Source organism: Toxotes jaculatrix, chromosome 2, assembly GCF_017976425.1.
Source record: "Toxotes jaculatrix isolate fToxJac2 chromosome 2, fToxJac2.pri, whole genome shotgun sequence".
Classification (NCBI taxonomy): Eukaryota; Metazoa; Chordata; class Actinopteri; family Toxotidae; genus Toxotes; species Toxotes jaculatrix.
In genome coordinates this window covers 23,984,073-23,998,163 of record NC_054395.1, presented here as the reverse complement: position 1 = coordinate 23,998,163, position 14,091 = coordinate 23,984,073, and the positions used below count along the sequence as shown (strand labels likewise).

Here is a 14,091-nt window from a genome sequence, read left to right as displayed (position 1 = left end):
TTATAAGACAAGATATGGTTTGTTATCAGATTCTATTATCTGCACAAACTTTGCCAGATTTTATAAGCAACTGTTCTGCTTCACAACTAAATGTAAAATGCTAACATTTGTTTAGCATCATCACTGATCAGTCACAATATCCAGTCCCCTCGTTGGTCTCCAGGTGGTGCCAGTAGTTGAGAAGGACAGCATTCCTCACACAAACACACACACACACACACACACACAGAGTGGACCTAGTTCTCTGTCTCCATCCACACACTGAGGGGCTGGGTATGGCAGAGATGTGTGAGGGTGTGGGGGATGGGGCTGAAGTAGTTGTGGAAGATAGAGAGGAAGGAAGTGAATAGAGTGAGAAATGGAGAGGGAAGGGGGTGGCATGCAAGGCAAGCACATGCTGAGCAGAACATTGGACCCATTGAGAAAAGCGCTCTCTCCATTCATGCCCTACCCAGTCCCCTTTTTACCAAACTCTCACTCTTCTCATCATGTACGTACAGTACATTGATATCTGTGAGCTATCTGCAGATGACAAAGGTTTTTGGGGTGGCAACGTAATACGACGTGTGTTTATGTGCATCAAGCCGTTTGAGATGGGTGCTGACAAACAGATGGAGAGGTGAAATACACACAGATGACAGCAAACTGCCTGTTTCAACCACTTTCAGGTTGCTCTACATTCTCAGTATCAATTGCATACCCATCAGCTCCAGATGGGCAGTTCATTTACATCAGAAACCCTTGTGTGAAAGTATCAGTAGGTGGTTAGAGCACAGTGTGGAGTGTTTCTATACCATCATGCCATATCTCGTCTGCATCTACCACACCCATGCAATAAACATCAGGTGTTTAATACAAACATGGTCACATCAGCACCTAATGAGGGCAGAATGAAGGGTCCACATATGAATGAAAGTTGCAGAAGTATTAGACAAGTCAGTTTTATGATTTAACGCACTTGTACATGAGGGTGAAAATAACTTCATACTCACATAATGTTGTGATGGGGAAGTTGAGTGGTTTTATTGTGAAGCTGAATGTCGACCACTACACCTGAATTCACATTCATTACAGGCTACATGTGTTATCGCCTGCTCTCCAGAGGCGTCAGAAATTAAACTGTACAGCCATTTCAATTGAGCAATTAGCAAATAACAGGAGAGTAATTTTCATTTGCTTTAGTGCTGTTTATTTTTTGCAATTTAAGACTTTTTTTTCCTCCCAAACCTATTTGACCTCTGCCCTCTCCACTCAACCATCCAGAGTGTTGAATTTTTACTGTCCTAGCCAAGGTAGGCCGCATTAACAGTGAAATAACATAAGACAGAAAACACAAAATATGCCACAAATCCAAATAAGACCAAGTTGATATTATAAAATCATAAATCTAAAACAATCTAAAATAAATCTAAAAATAAAAGATTTAATCCTAGAAACAACCTACAAAGCACCTTACAACAACACAAGAGCTGTCTAGAGCTATTGTAATAAATAAATAAAGACCACTCTAAATAGATAACTTATTCACCAACACAAGATCCTAAAAACACTGGTTGACAAACTGGGGTCAGTAGCCCACCAAGGGGTCACAAGATGAGTATAAGGGGTCATGAGAAAATTGATAGGACAGGAAAACAGAAAAAAATGGACGCTTGCTGCAAAAGATTAATTTTTACCCCGCTATTTCTTCAGTCTTTGCTTTTTTTTTTTTTTAAATCAGTAAATATTTCCTCTTTAGGTTTCTAAAAAGTACTAAAATAATCCCTTTTTTGTTGGCTTGGTTATAACTCAGACATGCTTGCTTGAAGACATTGCTTCATTTTAACAGGCTACAGGAGGAGAAAACAAAACAAAACAAAAAGCATTTTGGGTCATACAATTTTGTGACCTATAAATATATATATATATATATTTGAACCAATGGAGGAATGCATCTAAGAACATCTAGTCATGTACAGCTTTGAGATACTTGTATTTTACTGTTTAATTTCATGCTAGTTACTTATACTTCTATTCCAAAACATTTCAAAGGGAAATATTGTACTTTTTATTCCACCATATTTATCCCACTACTATAATTAGTAATAACTTTACAGTTTAGGATTTTAAATACAAAACATGTGATTAGTTAACAAAATATGATTCTTTGTTAGATATTAAACTATCTGCCAGTCTATAAAGTAGTTAGAATTAGCTCCAGCTACTACAGTAAGATCCTTGTCACATATGAATACATCTGCATGATAATCCAATAATGTAATATATAACACTGCAACACTGACTTTGGGCAGTTTTTGCATTAACTTTTAAGATACTTTGAGTACAGTTTGCTGACTTATACACTTTACATTTTGAATCCGCTTTTTTTTTTTTTTTGTTTGTTTTTTTTTGTTTTTGCAGTGGACCATTTTTACATTGTGGTGCTTTTACTCAAGTGTATGATCTGAATACTTCTCTCTACCACTGTAGAAGGGGGAAAGTAACAAGAAATGCCTTCTTGAGCTTAAAGCTGGCTTGTGTTTACATTGGAGGAGTTCATAGTTCACTCTTTTATTTATTTATTTATTTATTTATTTATTTATTTATTTTCTTTTGCTGAAAGTGTATTCTGCAACTTGTAGACATTTGTGTGTGTGTGTGTGTGTGTTTTGGGATCAAACCTGGGGAATAAAAGGGATCCAGGAGAGGGGGGACACGGGGGGGGGGGGGGGGGGGGGTTGGGCTCTCCTAGTTCTGTTGGTGGCCCATTTATCATATCTCCGCCCTCCAGTGTTTCAGCTCCCATGAGGGCGGCTCTTTAAATTGCCCCAAAACTCCTCCTGGCTGGCGCCTTTTTCCCTTTATCTGTAGGAGAGAAGACGCACGTGCTATTTATAGGACGCCGTTGGAATAAACTTCTCAACCTGCTGGTAAAAAAAAAAAAAAATACAGAAAAAAAACAAAATTTTAAAGCATTTTTTCTCTTTTTAAAAGTCTGTCCTTTTCTAATTCATAACTGTTTTTTTAAACGCTGCATGAGCTGGGATTTTAAAGGGGCGGGCTGTGTGTTGTCTGACGAATAAAAGCTGTAGCCTATAGATCGGTGCAAGGCTTTTTAACCGGGTACAAGCAGCCAGCCTTAAAGGAAACATTTCGTCTTAAATTTAGAGCAGAGGTTATAACTGAGCGATAAAGGTGAGTGCAAGAAACGCGACGGCCAGCGAGCGAAACTTAGCATGCTCGATAACCCACAGCGGATTTTTAATGCATTTTACAGAGCCGGAGCTCCGGCGAGAGGAGGCTGCATGCTCTAAATGTGAAGCCGTCTTTTGTTGCCTTGGCCCGGGCTTTCGCCGCCGCCGCCGCCGCAAACGAACTCGACCACCTTTCCCCGCTTGCATTTTCTCCTGGCTTTTAAAAACGCAAGCGTCCATGCAGGCGAGGATTTTATCCTGCAAATCCCACCGAGCACACACCAGCCATTGTGTGTGTCGGTGGATATCTGTCCACGGCCCCGGCGTGCAGACATGCTGTGGGATAGTTTCATGCGCAGGCCCGATTATTGGCCACAACAAGTACAGCAAACGGGGCCTTTTAAACATGGTTGGTACGGGAAGGGAGCGTCGGGTTCAGTAGTCTTTTGCAGAATTGTGCGGCCTCCGACCGCCTACTGAGTCCCAGCAATATCATGCGAGCCGGTTTGATGTCAATCCCTTGTTTGTGTGGCACCATCGGCTGTGTAATGGAGCGCAGATGAGACAGAAATAGACCTGGAAATAAGCGCGGATTAATTGAGTTAAACGCGTTACCGGTGTGCGGTTAGCCCGGTCATTTTTGGTTTGTTGTTTCGGTCAGCGAGTTTAATAGCCTGGGTATTTTCTGTGCTGTGTGTGTGTGTGTTTGTGTATGTGTGTGTATGTATGTGTGTGTGAACTCGACGCCTTGCCTTGCAGCAAGTCTGACCGGTGTGATTTATTCCCCAGGTCTGAAAAGCTAAGCAAACATGAGCGACAAGGGGACAGTGTCACCGAAAGAGAAGGAGGCAACAGAGAAGAGGGGGCGTGGAAGACCCCGCAAGCAGCCCCAGGTAAAAACCTCTGACGTAAGTAGTCTCAATTTATTCTTACGTTTCATGCCAAAGTGTGCCAATCCGGTCTGCATGCCATGGGAATATCACCAACTCAAAACGCACCAACAATAGACCTATGTGTTAAAACAAGGGGGATTGGGGAGGGGGAGGGGGGGTGGCTAGACTGACAGAATACCCCAGTGGCTCACATCTGTCCCAGGTAGATGTTATTTGCATCTAAGGTGCTCATGCATATCAGTGTCATAAGCCACTGCAATTCTGCCAAGCCCTGAGTGAAATCAGAAATCAAGATATGGCTGCAACAGGGCCTTGTGACCATTCGCTCACCCCCTTATCGGTGTAAGTGTAGACATCTACAACAGACTTCCCGTGTGTCTCACCAGGTTCGTAAGCAACCTGTAACCCAACACCTTTAAACCGGTTTTAACCCCTCTCCACGACACACCTCCGCTTGTCATGTAGTGGATGACATAGTAGAGTCTGAGCGCAGACTGGCTCATATAGCTGTCACTCAGCATGGTGTGTTTTTAGTGTTGAATTGCTTGGTTGCTATGAGCTGCAATTGTAAACACGCTAGAAATGCAACAGGAGACGAGACTGCCATGACATAGCTTACAACCACAAATTATCATATGAATGAGACACCTACTCTCATACTGAATTTACCTTGCGTTTTGGAGTTGACGGTAATCCCCTAAATTTTATCTCTGATGTTCCCCTTTTGCACCACACTGTCGCAGCTTTGACGTGTTTTACTTGGTACTTTTTATGACGTGATGTTTATGTTTATGACTTTCCCTGGAGTCGTAGTCTGTTTCTATGTCAGACCCACTGCAACCTGTGGCTCTGACCACCTGCCAGCCTTTAAAGTCTGTGTCAGCTGTACTGACCTTGAAAAGTGAACTTTATGCCTGTTTGGAGTTTTGCATGTGAACATGTATCCATGTCCATACTATTTTGGACGAAGCTATGAACCTTGTGTAAACAGAATAGAATTAAAAGTGAAATTAAATTTAAATACTAAAAAAACATTTTGACATTTTTGTGGTGCGCTGACTTTATTTTGACTTTCTTGATTACCAGGAGCCAAGTGGGTCCCCTACTCCAAAGAGGCCCAGAGGACGGCCGAAGGGCAGCAAAAACAAGGCAACCGGCAAGGGCAAAGTAAGTCAATGCTGCCTGCAGACATGTTTTTGCATGCTGACAAATCACAATTTGAGCAGCAGCTAACACGCATCCCGAACACAGACAGACACAGCTTCACAGCGCCGCTGTACACGGCATCCGTCGTCCCATCTCCTCTTGCAAGCGTTTTCCTTTTTCTAACCCCCCGATTCTTTTTGGTTGATGAACATTTTAACGGTAGCAAACCCCATCCTCTTAAAAGGATGTCCTGCTGTTACTTGTGATATATTGGTTGGCTTCAATTTAGCTGCTTCCCCTCCTGGTGTCAGAAATAGCCTGGCTAGGGTTTCCCATTGTAAAGACCTTGGTTTACTGCCTTACTTTTTTCTTTTTTTTTTTTTTTTTTTTGAGTGATGCTCAGTCTGTACTTCCTGTCCTCCAGCTTCCTGCAGCTTGTCATGCACAGTGCGGTGCAGGTGCAGAGGCCGCAAGACTGTTTCCAAGCTGACACTAAGCACCCCTCCGCCCCCACCCAGCACACAGCCCTAGTTCTTCTCTGCCTGTCGTCTCCATAGCAACAACTGATTTTCTCCCTCGCCCCAACCCTCCAGCTCCCCCGTGCGCTCTGCCTTCACTGCTATGTATGGGAAAGGGAGAAAGAGAGCAGGAGAGTGTAGCGCGCATACATGTGTGATATAGGTTTAGCAGCGAGGGCCGAGCTGCAGAGGGTTTGTGTCTCCGCTCTGTTCCACCAGCTGTCTCTGAGCCTCAGACCAGGTGGCCAGCGAACTGGAGTGCCCTGTGTGCAGTTCCTGTCGGCCTTCCAGATAATAGCCAATGAACCCAATGCCCCCTTTCCATCTGTCTCATTGCAGAGGTGCTGCTGCCATCTGCTGGCAGCTAGAAACAGAGCTGTGTGGAAATATGGATTGTTTATACCACAGGTTTTTTTGTTTTGTTTTTTTTTTAACAATTTTCCCCTCAAAAATGTCTCGGCTTTAAAGGAGCATCAACAGGTCACTGAGCATGGCGATCACAGCAAAATGCAATGTCAGGGCCCCACCCATAGCCCCATTAACTGTCTTCTACTTTCCTTCACAGAAGGCAACAGCGCCCCCATCTGCAGGGGGAAAACGCAGGGGAAGACCTAAGAAGGAGGTAAGATAAGAATCCTTGGACAAACAGTGTAACATCAGTGCTCGCATTTGTTAAACCATTCCTTTCCCAATTGAATTATGATTGGTATGACTGTCTGCAGGGCGAAATTGCATTTTCCTAATTCCCCTTCCTGCCTCCTTCCTCTCAGACGAGTCATTTTTACTCATCATCGCTATTTTGGTCCTCGTGTGTTCGTTTAGAGCAGCTTTTTGGTCGCGCGAAGGTCTCTACCTGGTCTTTTTTGAAGGGCAAATCCGAACCCGCATCACAATTTTCTCCCTAAAGATTGTTCTTAATCCAGGTGTTATGTAACTCACAGCATGATTATTATTATTATTATTATTCTTTGGTAACTGTGCAAAATAGGTTGCCAGACCATGTTCAGCAGGTCAAAAAGCATGTGTTTAATCTCGGAAGAAATTGCGGTCTTGTAGTAACATTCTGTCATGTGCATGAGTGGTTAGGGCGTACGAAGTCTGGATTGCATTAGTCACAGAAAGGAATGACCCAAAGTTACCCTCCTAACTAGCCCTCTCATTTTTATGAATGAACATCTTTGGCAGCAGTAGTGTGAGGAGGAAAGGCAAGAGAGCAAAAAGCAGGATGCCTCATTGTGACTCACCACTCTTATGAATCACTTTTCACTACAGATGGCTCACTCTTCCCCTGGGTGTTCTTCATGCCACAGTGGTTTATCAAAGAGATTTATAATAACATTTATTTTTTTCATGTTGGTACTTGGGCTGGGTTATTAAAAGTAAAAACAGTCACGTTGAGACATGAATCACAGGCAGCTATTGTAGCTGAACGTTGATGGCATTTTCCTTGTGGTTGTAGTTGAGACCTGACTGTAATGTTTGTTTTTCCCTCTGTCACAGGAGAAAGAAGAAAAGGCGTCCCAGGAATCATCTGAGGAGGAAGAGGAAGAGGACCAGTAATTCACAACGCATGCTACCTCACTCAACATACTGACTTACTGTTAACCAGAACTGGGCTGTAACACCAGTGCCACCACATGACCACTGTTCACGACAAAGCCCTCTTTGCCAAAAGGAGGGTTAACACAGTACATATATCATGCAACAGCACTGGATAGAACGATGGACCTTGCTCAAGCATAGATCTAAGAATTACATGAAAGGTAACAGCCCTTTTCTCTACATGTCATGTTATCACAAGTCTTTTATACTGGACAAAGGTGTGCTCCAAGGAGCCTGGACGTTTCCGTTTTTTTCTCCTAAAGATGGTTTGTAGGACATTTTCTCTGCTTAATGTTACTTATTTGTTGTACCCGCATCTGAGATGGTAGGGCATATAGATTTTTCTCCATGTTTTGTACTGGACAAAGGTGAATTTTACCTATACTTGCTTTTTTTCCCCCTTTTTTTGTGTTCGTGTGAAGTGGTTAACCTATTGTCTGCATCTTATTATAGATGGAGTTGAGCTTCAGTGTTGAGGATGAGAATAGGTAACTGATGGTAGAAGAGTGTGGGGGTTTTTTTTTTCTTTCTTTTCCCTCTGTCCCTTTCAATGTCTTCTCTGCATAACTGATTTCGCCTAGTCTCACCAGTAGAGCAGAATCGTCTTTACCACCTTCCCCGACCCCTTCTGTAGGACAGCTTAGGTTTAGTTATGCTTCTCAGACTTTCTTCTCAGTCCTCGGCTTGTAGTGGGGAGATGTAAAATGTATTGTTAGTCATCAGAATAGTCTGATCAGACTTACTGTTTTGTTCCTTCGGGTTACATACCATTTTAAGAAGAAAAAAAAAACATGAGTGTGCTGCTTTTCATGTTATAATAAAACTCAAATCTTTTTGGTATAATGTGTGTTTTTAAGGATAGGGTTGGCAGAGTTCTAGGCTGAGAGCATCAGTGTCATTTCTTCAGGGAGCTTTTACAAATGCTGTTACATTGGCGTCTTTGTCTTCACATGGTCCTCAGTTTCCAAGCGCTCACTCAATCACTCGTAAGGCAAACTGCAATTGGTCAAACAAGGAGTTTGATTGTAATAGAGGATAGTTGGTGGCACTACTATCCAACAGGGCTGTACGTTTTTCATTCCATCTAGCTCTCACTGCTTCACCTAGCTTGGTCCTTCTGTCATCACTTAGTACAGTAATATACTTTTCTTAGTCTGTTTGAAGATGTGTGTTGTATGACGTCTGCTACAGGAAAATAAAGATGTTTGTGTGTCTTTCTAAGTGTCAGGGAACCCGCGGTCACAGTCCACTTAACTGGGTTTTTCCACACACCTAAGCTGCTACAACCTCAGTTACGAAACCCGGAAAACTGCAAACAGGCGATACAAGGCCTGGAATTTCATACCTCACTCAACAGCTTACTTTACCATATAATTGCATTTAACTGGTTTTCTGTTGTTTTTAAATGTAACCTCTGGCATGAGATGGAAAGATGTCGTTATTACAAAGTTTGTGTAAATTTTTTTTTTTTTTTTAAACCTGACTGTAATAAGGTATCTAAGATGTCAAGTGCGTGACTGTGTACATATGCAGCACGTCTTGGCTCGTTCATAACCGGAGCTTGCAGACAGGTTGTTTTAAATGTGTGAAGCAAGTCAGGGAGACCTGTCAGCTTGACAACTGTGTTCGCTGACTGTGGTAGATTAGCAGGTGTGTTTTTATCCTTTTAAAAAAAAAATCTTCTGGTGCACTGAAATGTTGGTTCAGATTTTCATGGACAAATGTTTGTGTGTTTGTGATAGACTGGGCGCTCTTTCCACTTAACTGTTCTGTTGGCCACCGTGTGTTTGGCACTACCACACACAGCCACCCTCGCCATACTCGTACAACGGTCATACAATGGTCATTTCATGTCTATTTTTTTTTTTTCTCAGCATCCTCCAACTACTCTTGACAATATCATTGTCATTCTACATACCAACATCTTGCATCCGTTCATTTATATACTGTAAACTCAATAGGATGGGATCATTCTTTTTAATGTACACCGTATATAAATGTACAATGTCTATATTTCTATGGTGCCCTACAACAATTTGTATCAGAAATGGTCAATAAAGAGAATTTTCTTTGTCAATTTTTGTATGCCATGTAACCACAAATTATCTGTGCAAAGGCTCAAGGAAATGTGCTTCATGTTGACTTGTAAATTTTTTTTTTTTTTTTTTTTTTTTTTTGCTACTGGAAATGATGATTACAGTACAAAGACAGTTATATTACTTTATTTACACCTTAAACATTTAAATCAGCCTTATCCATTCTGTCAAAGCAAGAACAGAAGAACGGAACTGAGAAAGTAAAACTTGATAACAGTGCTGCCTTTCACATTTAACATTTATCAGTGGCTCTTTTACTTTTCAAGTGCAACCCAAAATCTGAGATTTCTGTGAAGAGTTCATCAGTGTAAATGAATGTCACATGGTCAGACATTTGTAGTTTAAACTGTGAATGACCGATTCTGTACTTTTTTCTCTTTATGTGGGGAAAAAATACAGATAAATGCACTGAAGATGAACAGTGAGGCATAAAAATGACTGGTGGAAACAGGAGCATGTTCTGGGGTGACTCCACAGTCGACCACAGAAACCATCTGAGTATAAGCTCGTCCTCATTCTGAAGCACCTCTAGATGTCATACCTGATAACATCACAAGTGTTGAGCATTATCTGTCCATGACAATATGTGGACCGTTGAACCGGGTGTTATTCCCCTCCAGGGACAATTTAATAGTTCTACTGTTCTTAGGTTATATTCACAAATGCAAGGCAAATAAAGGTCAGGAAAGGTTACAATCCATCAAGGAAAAAAAAGGGAGGTTTCCTGAGTGCTTGATACAGTCAGACCTATGGCATTCATCTGAACAGATTCTTCTGCTGGAGGTTAGTTTGTGCTGGTGCCATGCCTTGCAGGCAGGACATATTCAGGGCACTAGTCACAACTCATTTTAGGGATGAGAGGAGGCTGGTTTTATTTACTTCCATATCTGGCTTTTCATGCCTTTGATAAGAGTCATAGGATTTGGCTAAACCACAAAAAGATCCGGATCGTCAGGCAGCTAGTTAACTTCTGTGAGCAAATTAGAACCAAAGAGGGCGTGTTCAAACTTTTCACTCGAAATGAAACAGAAAGTTGCACCAAACTTAATTTTATTTAATCTTAATTCTAATTTTATCAGTATAAAGCTTTGACATTTTTGGAAGTGGTATAGAAGTGTTTCATGTCAACAAATGTGACTGTTCATTTCATCAAAGAAGCCATATTTGTTTTTGATGAAATAGAAACGACTTCTACACAACAACCGGTCCAGGCAACGATCACAAACCCTCTCAAAGAGTGTTGATTTTTAAGTAGTGCAGAACATTCATACTCTTACCACAGCCTCTAAATTGTTGTCAGTACAAATGCCTACTGCAACCCACAGGAATATAACTGCTTGCCACATGTCGCCCACAACATTATAAATGTAAACAACAAAGTACACCAACAGGAACCTGTATCTTTAGATACATTCCACCTTTCTTAGATTTGACTGATTACCACAGTAAAACAAAGTTTGAATAAATAATGTGAAATAAATAACTTTACTGTGGTACTGTGTCTGTTAGGCACACAGGATTGGCATCAGAACCTCACAAATGAACAGTCACCCTGTACATACAAAAGAAAAATGCTGATGTACGTCAAACAGTAGGAAAGAAAAACAAACAAGAAATGTCTTGTGCATGACTCCGTAGATGACTTATCTCTGTGGCTGAAGGCCATCTCACCGACAGTGTTCGATGCCACGGCTTACTACTATCATGCATTGACGTCTTTGGCTAGAAGAGGGCGTCGCTGTTGATAACTTCTGGCCCAACCTTGCACAATCTGAGGAAATAAAATGCAAAGTCAGAGCACAGTTTAGTTTAGTGCAGTCATTTTTAAAGCCATGAGTGTGACACGTTTTTCAATTGGATGTGTAAAGGGTCAGTCCACCCAAATCTCTCTCTCTCTCTCACACACACACACAAACACTCACATACAAATATTTCCTCTCTTTATAATTTTTAAATCACCACAAATAAAATTCAACTCACTTCCTCTGTAACACCTGAGCAGCTTTGCCCATGGTAAATACTGCCACCTAGTGTTTCTTGTGGCAGAGTGCATGATTTTTGACTGGAATCAACAGGGCCAATAATTATTATTATAGTGGTGTTTTTCCAGCCGTAAACATCTATTTCTATGTCAGCTATTTCTAAACTAGAGTACCTGAAACGTGATACCAGACAGAGCAACAAAGGCGAATGAGAGGCAGGTAAGACATTTTTGGTTTAACCATAATTTGCCATGACAACTTTGTGAGGGAAGAAAAGTGCCTAATATGTTTATAAAATAACTGATCACTGTGGAGACCTTAAAACACTGGCTACTAACTGCTATTGTGAGGAACTTGAGGCTTGCAGATACAAGCAGAGTGTGGGTAATGCAACCTTCTATCCTACTATTTGCAGCTTTGTGTCTATGTGGAAGAGGAAGAGACTGACCAATTGAGGAACTACTCTTAGAGTGAATAGTGCAACCAAGAACAACCACACAGTAAAAAAAAATACAATGTGTGAACACAAGGCAACATGTAAACATGTCTTCACGTCATCCTTTGGAGAAAATGTGTTCAGTTGCAGTAAGACCTGGCTTTACCAAATCCTTTACAATGGGAAATATTGCTTTCTTCATATTAACTTGACTTAGAAAGACAAAACATCTTTTATTATGATCTTGCCATTTGATTTAATAACAACAACTTTTCCCTCGGGTAAAACTGTTGTGTAGAGCAAAACACACCAAACATTTGAAAACCAACGGTGCATCATACCCGTGTGTCCTCTTCTCTCCACAACATTTCTTGTTCAGCTTCATTAAGTTCCTCTGAAGGATCATATGTGTAAACTGGTAACAGCTGGTGACGGAGTCTGTCAATTCTGAGGGATAAAATAAAATAAATCACAGTGATTTGATGAATCAAACTCAGGCAGCAGCAATCAAGCCCATCACCAAAGCATTATGCCACAAAGATTAATGGTCTTACCTCCTTTTCTTTCGAATATACATAACCTGAAAGAGACAAAATGTAAAGTGTTAAATATTCTGTGTATAAGTATTTTGTTTCTACCATAGGTTAATGGTATTATTTCCACCACATATCTTTTTCAGCAAGTCAACTTTGTGCAAGCCATCCTCTGCCATCCAGCCCAAGTAGCCCAACAACTTACCACTGCTGCAGCTATTCCAATGATGGTGATGAGGAAAAATGGCACCAACACATAGCTGACTGCCACATCCCCATCTATGATGGCAGGAGGCTGCGTAGTGCTGTTCATTGCATACGTTCAGGAAAGGGGGACACAGGGGGCTGCTTGTGCAGGGCCTTTACAAGCAGCAAACCCCCTCCCTATGGCGGACACTGTGCAGCGGCTCTCTCCTCAAGATGCCTCTTTGTTGTTTATGCCTCATCCTCGTCGTTCATGTGACTTCCACATGGTATCACTGACCTTCCTAATCACCGAGAAATCTGAGGGAACACGGAATGAAAAGAATTTGCACACAGTTATAAGCATAGCTAGAAAGTTCACATAGCGGCAGATAATTTAGCTTATATGCTGTGTTGTTACATTGGGCAAACATGAAGTAAGTTTTAAATATTCAAGTGGACCCGTTACATACGATATAAACAGTTAATGTCTTGTTAGCAAGTCCTGCGCAAGCCACTTCTGTTGCTACTTGCTAATATCTGATAATAGCTGCTAACCACCTAAACTAAAACATAACCATTGCTGGCGATTTAAAAGTTCCGCATAGACCTAACGGCTATTAACCAATGACCCAGCGTTTCTAGCTATATAAACAAAGCTACCGTTAGCTGCGTCGGTAAATAACAGCGCTACTGACAAGTTGTTTTATTGCAAAAAAAAAGAAAAGGTGAAGCAAACCTCCTGCATCAAAACTAAGTTTCGTTTTTTTGCTATTTTTTTTTTTTTTAGGAAATCCCAGTAAATTCTCACTCACTATGCGAGGTGCAACGTCTGTATATCGACTAACGTCCGACACAGGCAGCAACAACAACAAAACCACTTCCCGTCTGAATCCTTCAGAACAAAAGCGCCACGACCTGGCAAAACTACGGAAGCGCACAGCATCCATAGAAGAAAAAAAAAAAGAGATATTATCTCGTAATTATAACTTACGGAATCATAATTGCGAGATGAGAGCTGATAATTATCAGGAAAAGGTTGAGGTGCTTATAAATCATGGCTTTTTGAGAAGAGAGAGGTATCATGACGCCACCTGATTTATATGTTAGTCCCATATGTTAACTGTGTAATGAATAAATATCAATACATGTTGGTTTCTTTTTCAACGCAATATTCAGTAAAATGTCGCGTTAAACGTTAAAAGACTTGACTTGTATGTACAGATGTAAATAGGGTCTACAACAAACCGGAAGTTTAATGTTGGCATGGACACAGTGAGTTAGGTTACACCTCAGGCTGGGCTGCAACATGAGCTCCGTTTTTCAGTCTTTATTTGTTCACATTTTGGGAAATTAAGTGCGCCGAATTAACTATTAACGGTTCCCGTTTTGCTCAGAATGTACAACATGTCCGACATTGTGGAAGATAGGGCCAAAAGTGCAAAAACAAATAAACAAACAAAACCCCGCCAGGTTTCACTCCTGGCAGCCAAGAACAGAAATCTGAGGCTGCAGTGGGTACAGGTTGG

General features: G+C 41.3%; 2 protein-coding genes across 7 annotated transcripts; one reads left to right on the top strand and one right to left on the bottom strand.

The window, feature by feature from the left end:
- Positions 1-2,838: 2,838 nt before the first annotated feature.
- Positions 2,839-9,409, top strand: hmga1a (high mobility group AT-hook 1a). Of its 4 annotated transcripts, none has more exons than XM_041054519.1 (5): positions 2,839-2,909; positions 3,963-4,066; positions 5,153-5,233; positions 6,296-6,352; positions 7,231-9,409. In XM_041054519.1, the coding sequence occupies exons 2-5, from the start codon at positions 3,983-3,985 to the stop codon at positions 7,288-7,290; spliced, it is 282 nt and encodes a 93-aa protein (XP_040910453.1). In that variant the 5' UTR covers positions 2,839-2,909; positions 3,963-3,982; the 3' UTR covers positions 7,291-9,409. The 4 variants fall into 4 exon arrangements, with proteins under 4 accessions (XP_040910453.1, XP_040910434.1, XP_040910443.1 ...); XM_041054500.1 differs by having other exon boundaries at positions 3,963-4,081; XM_041054509.1 differs by lacking the exon at positions 2,839-2,909 and adding an exon at positions 3,074-3,174.
- Positions 9,410-9,538: 129 nt separating this feature from the next.
- On the bottom strand, positions 9,539-13,449 carry smim29 (small integral membrane protein 29). 3 transcript variants are annotated; one of them, XM_041054472.1, is made up of 5 exons: positions 13,378-13,449; positions 12,585-12,883; positions 12,401-12,426; positions 12,188-12,293; positions 9,539-11,199 (listed from the first exon to the last, which is right to left on the bottom strand). In XM_041054472.1, exons 2-5 carry the CDS (start codon positions 12,690-12,692, stop codon positions 11,131-11,133), a joined length of 309 nt encoding a protein of 102 aa, XP_040910406.1. In that variant the 5' UTR covers positions 12,693-12,883; positions 13,378-13,449; the 3' UTR covers positions 9,539-11,130. The 3 variants fall into 3 exon arrangements, with proteins under 3 accessions (XP_040910406.1, XP_040910396.1, XP_040910415.1); XM_041054462.1 differs by having other exon boundaries at positions 13,302-13,398; XM_041054481.1 differs by lacking the exon at positions 13,378-13,449 and adding an exon at positions 13,036-13,237.
- Positions 13,450-14,091: the final 642 nt, after the last annotated feature.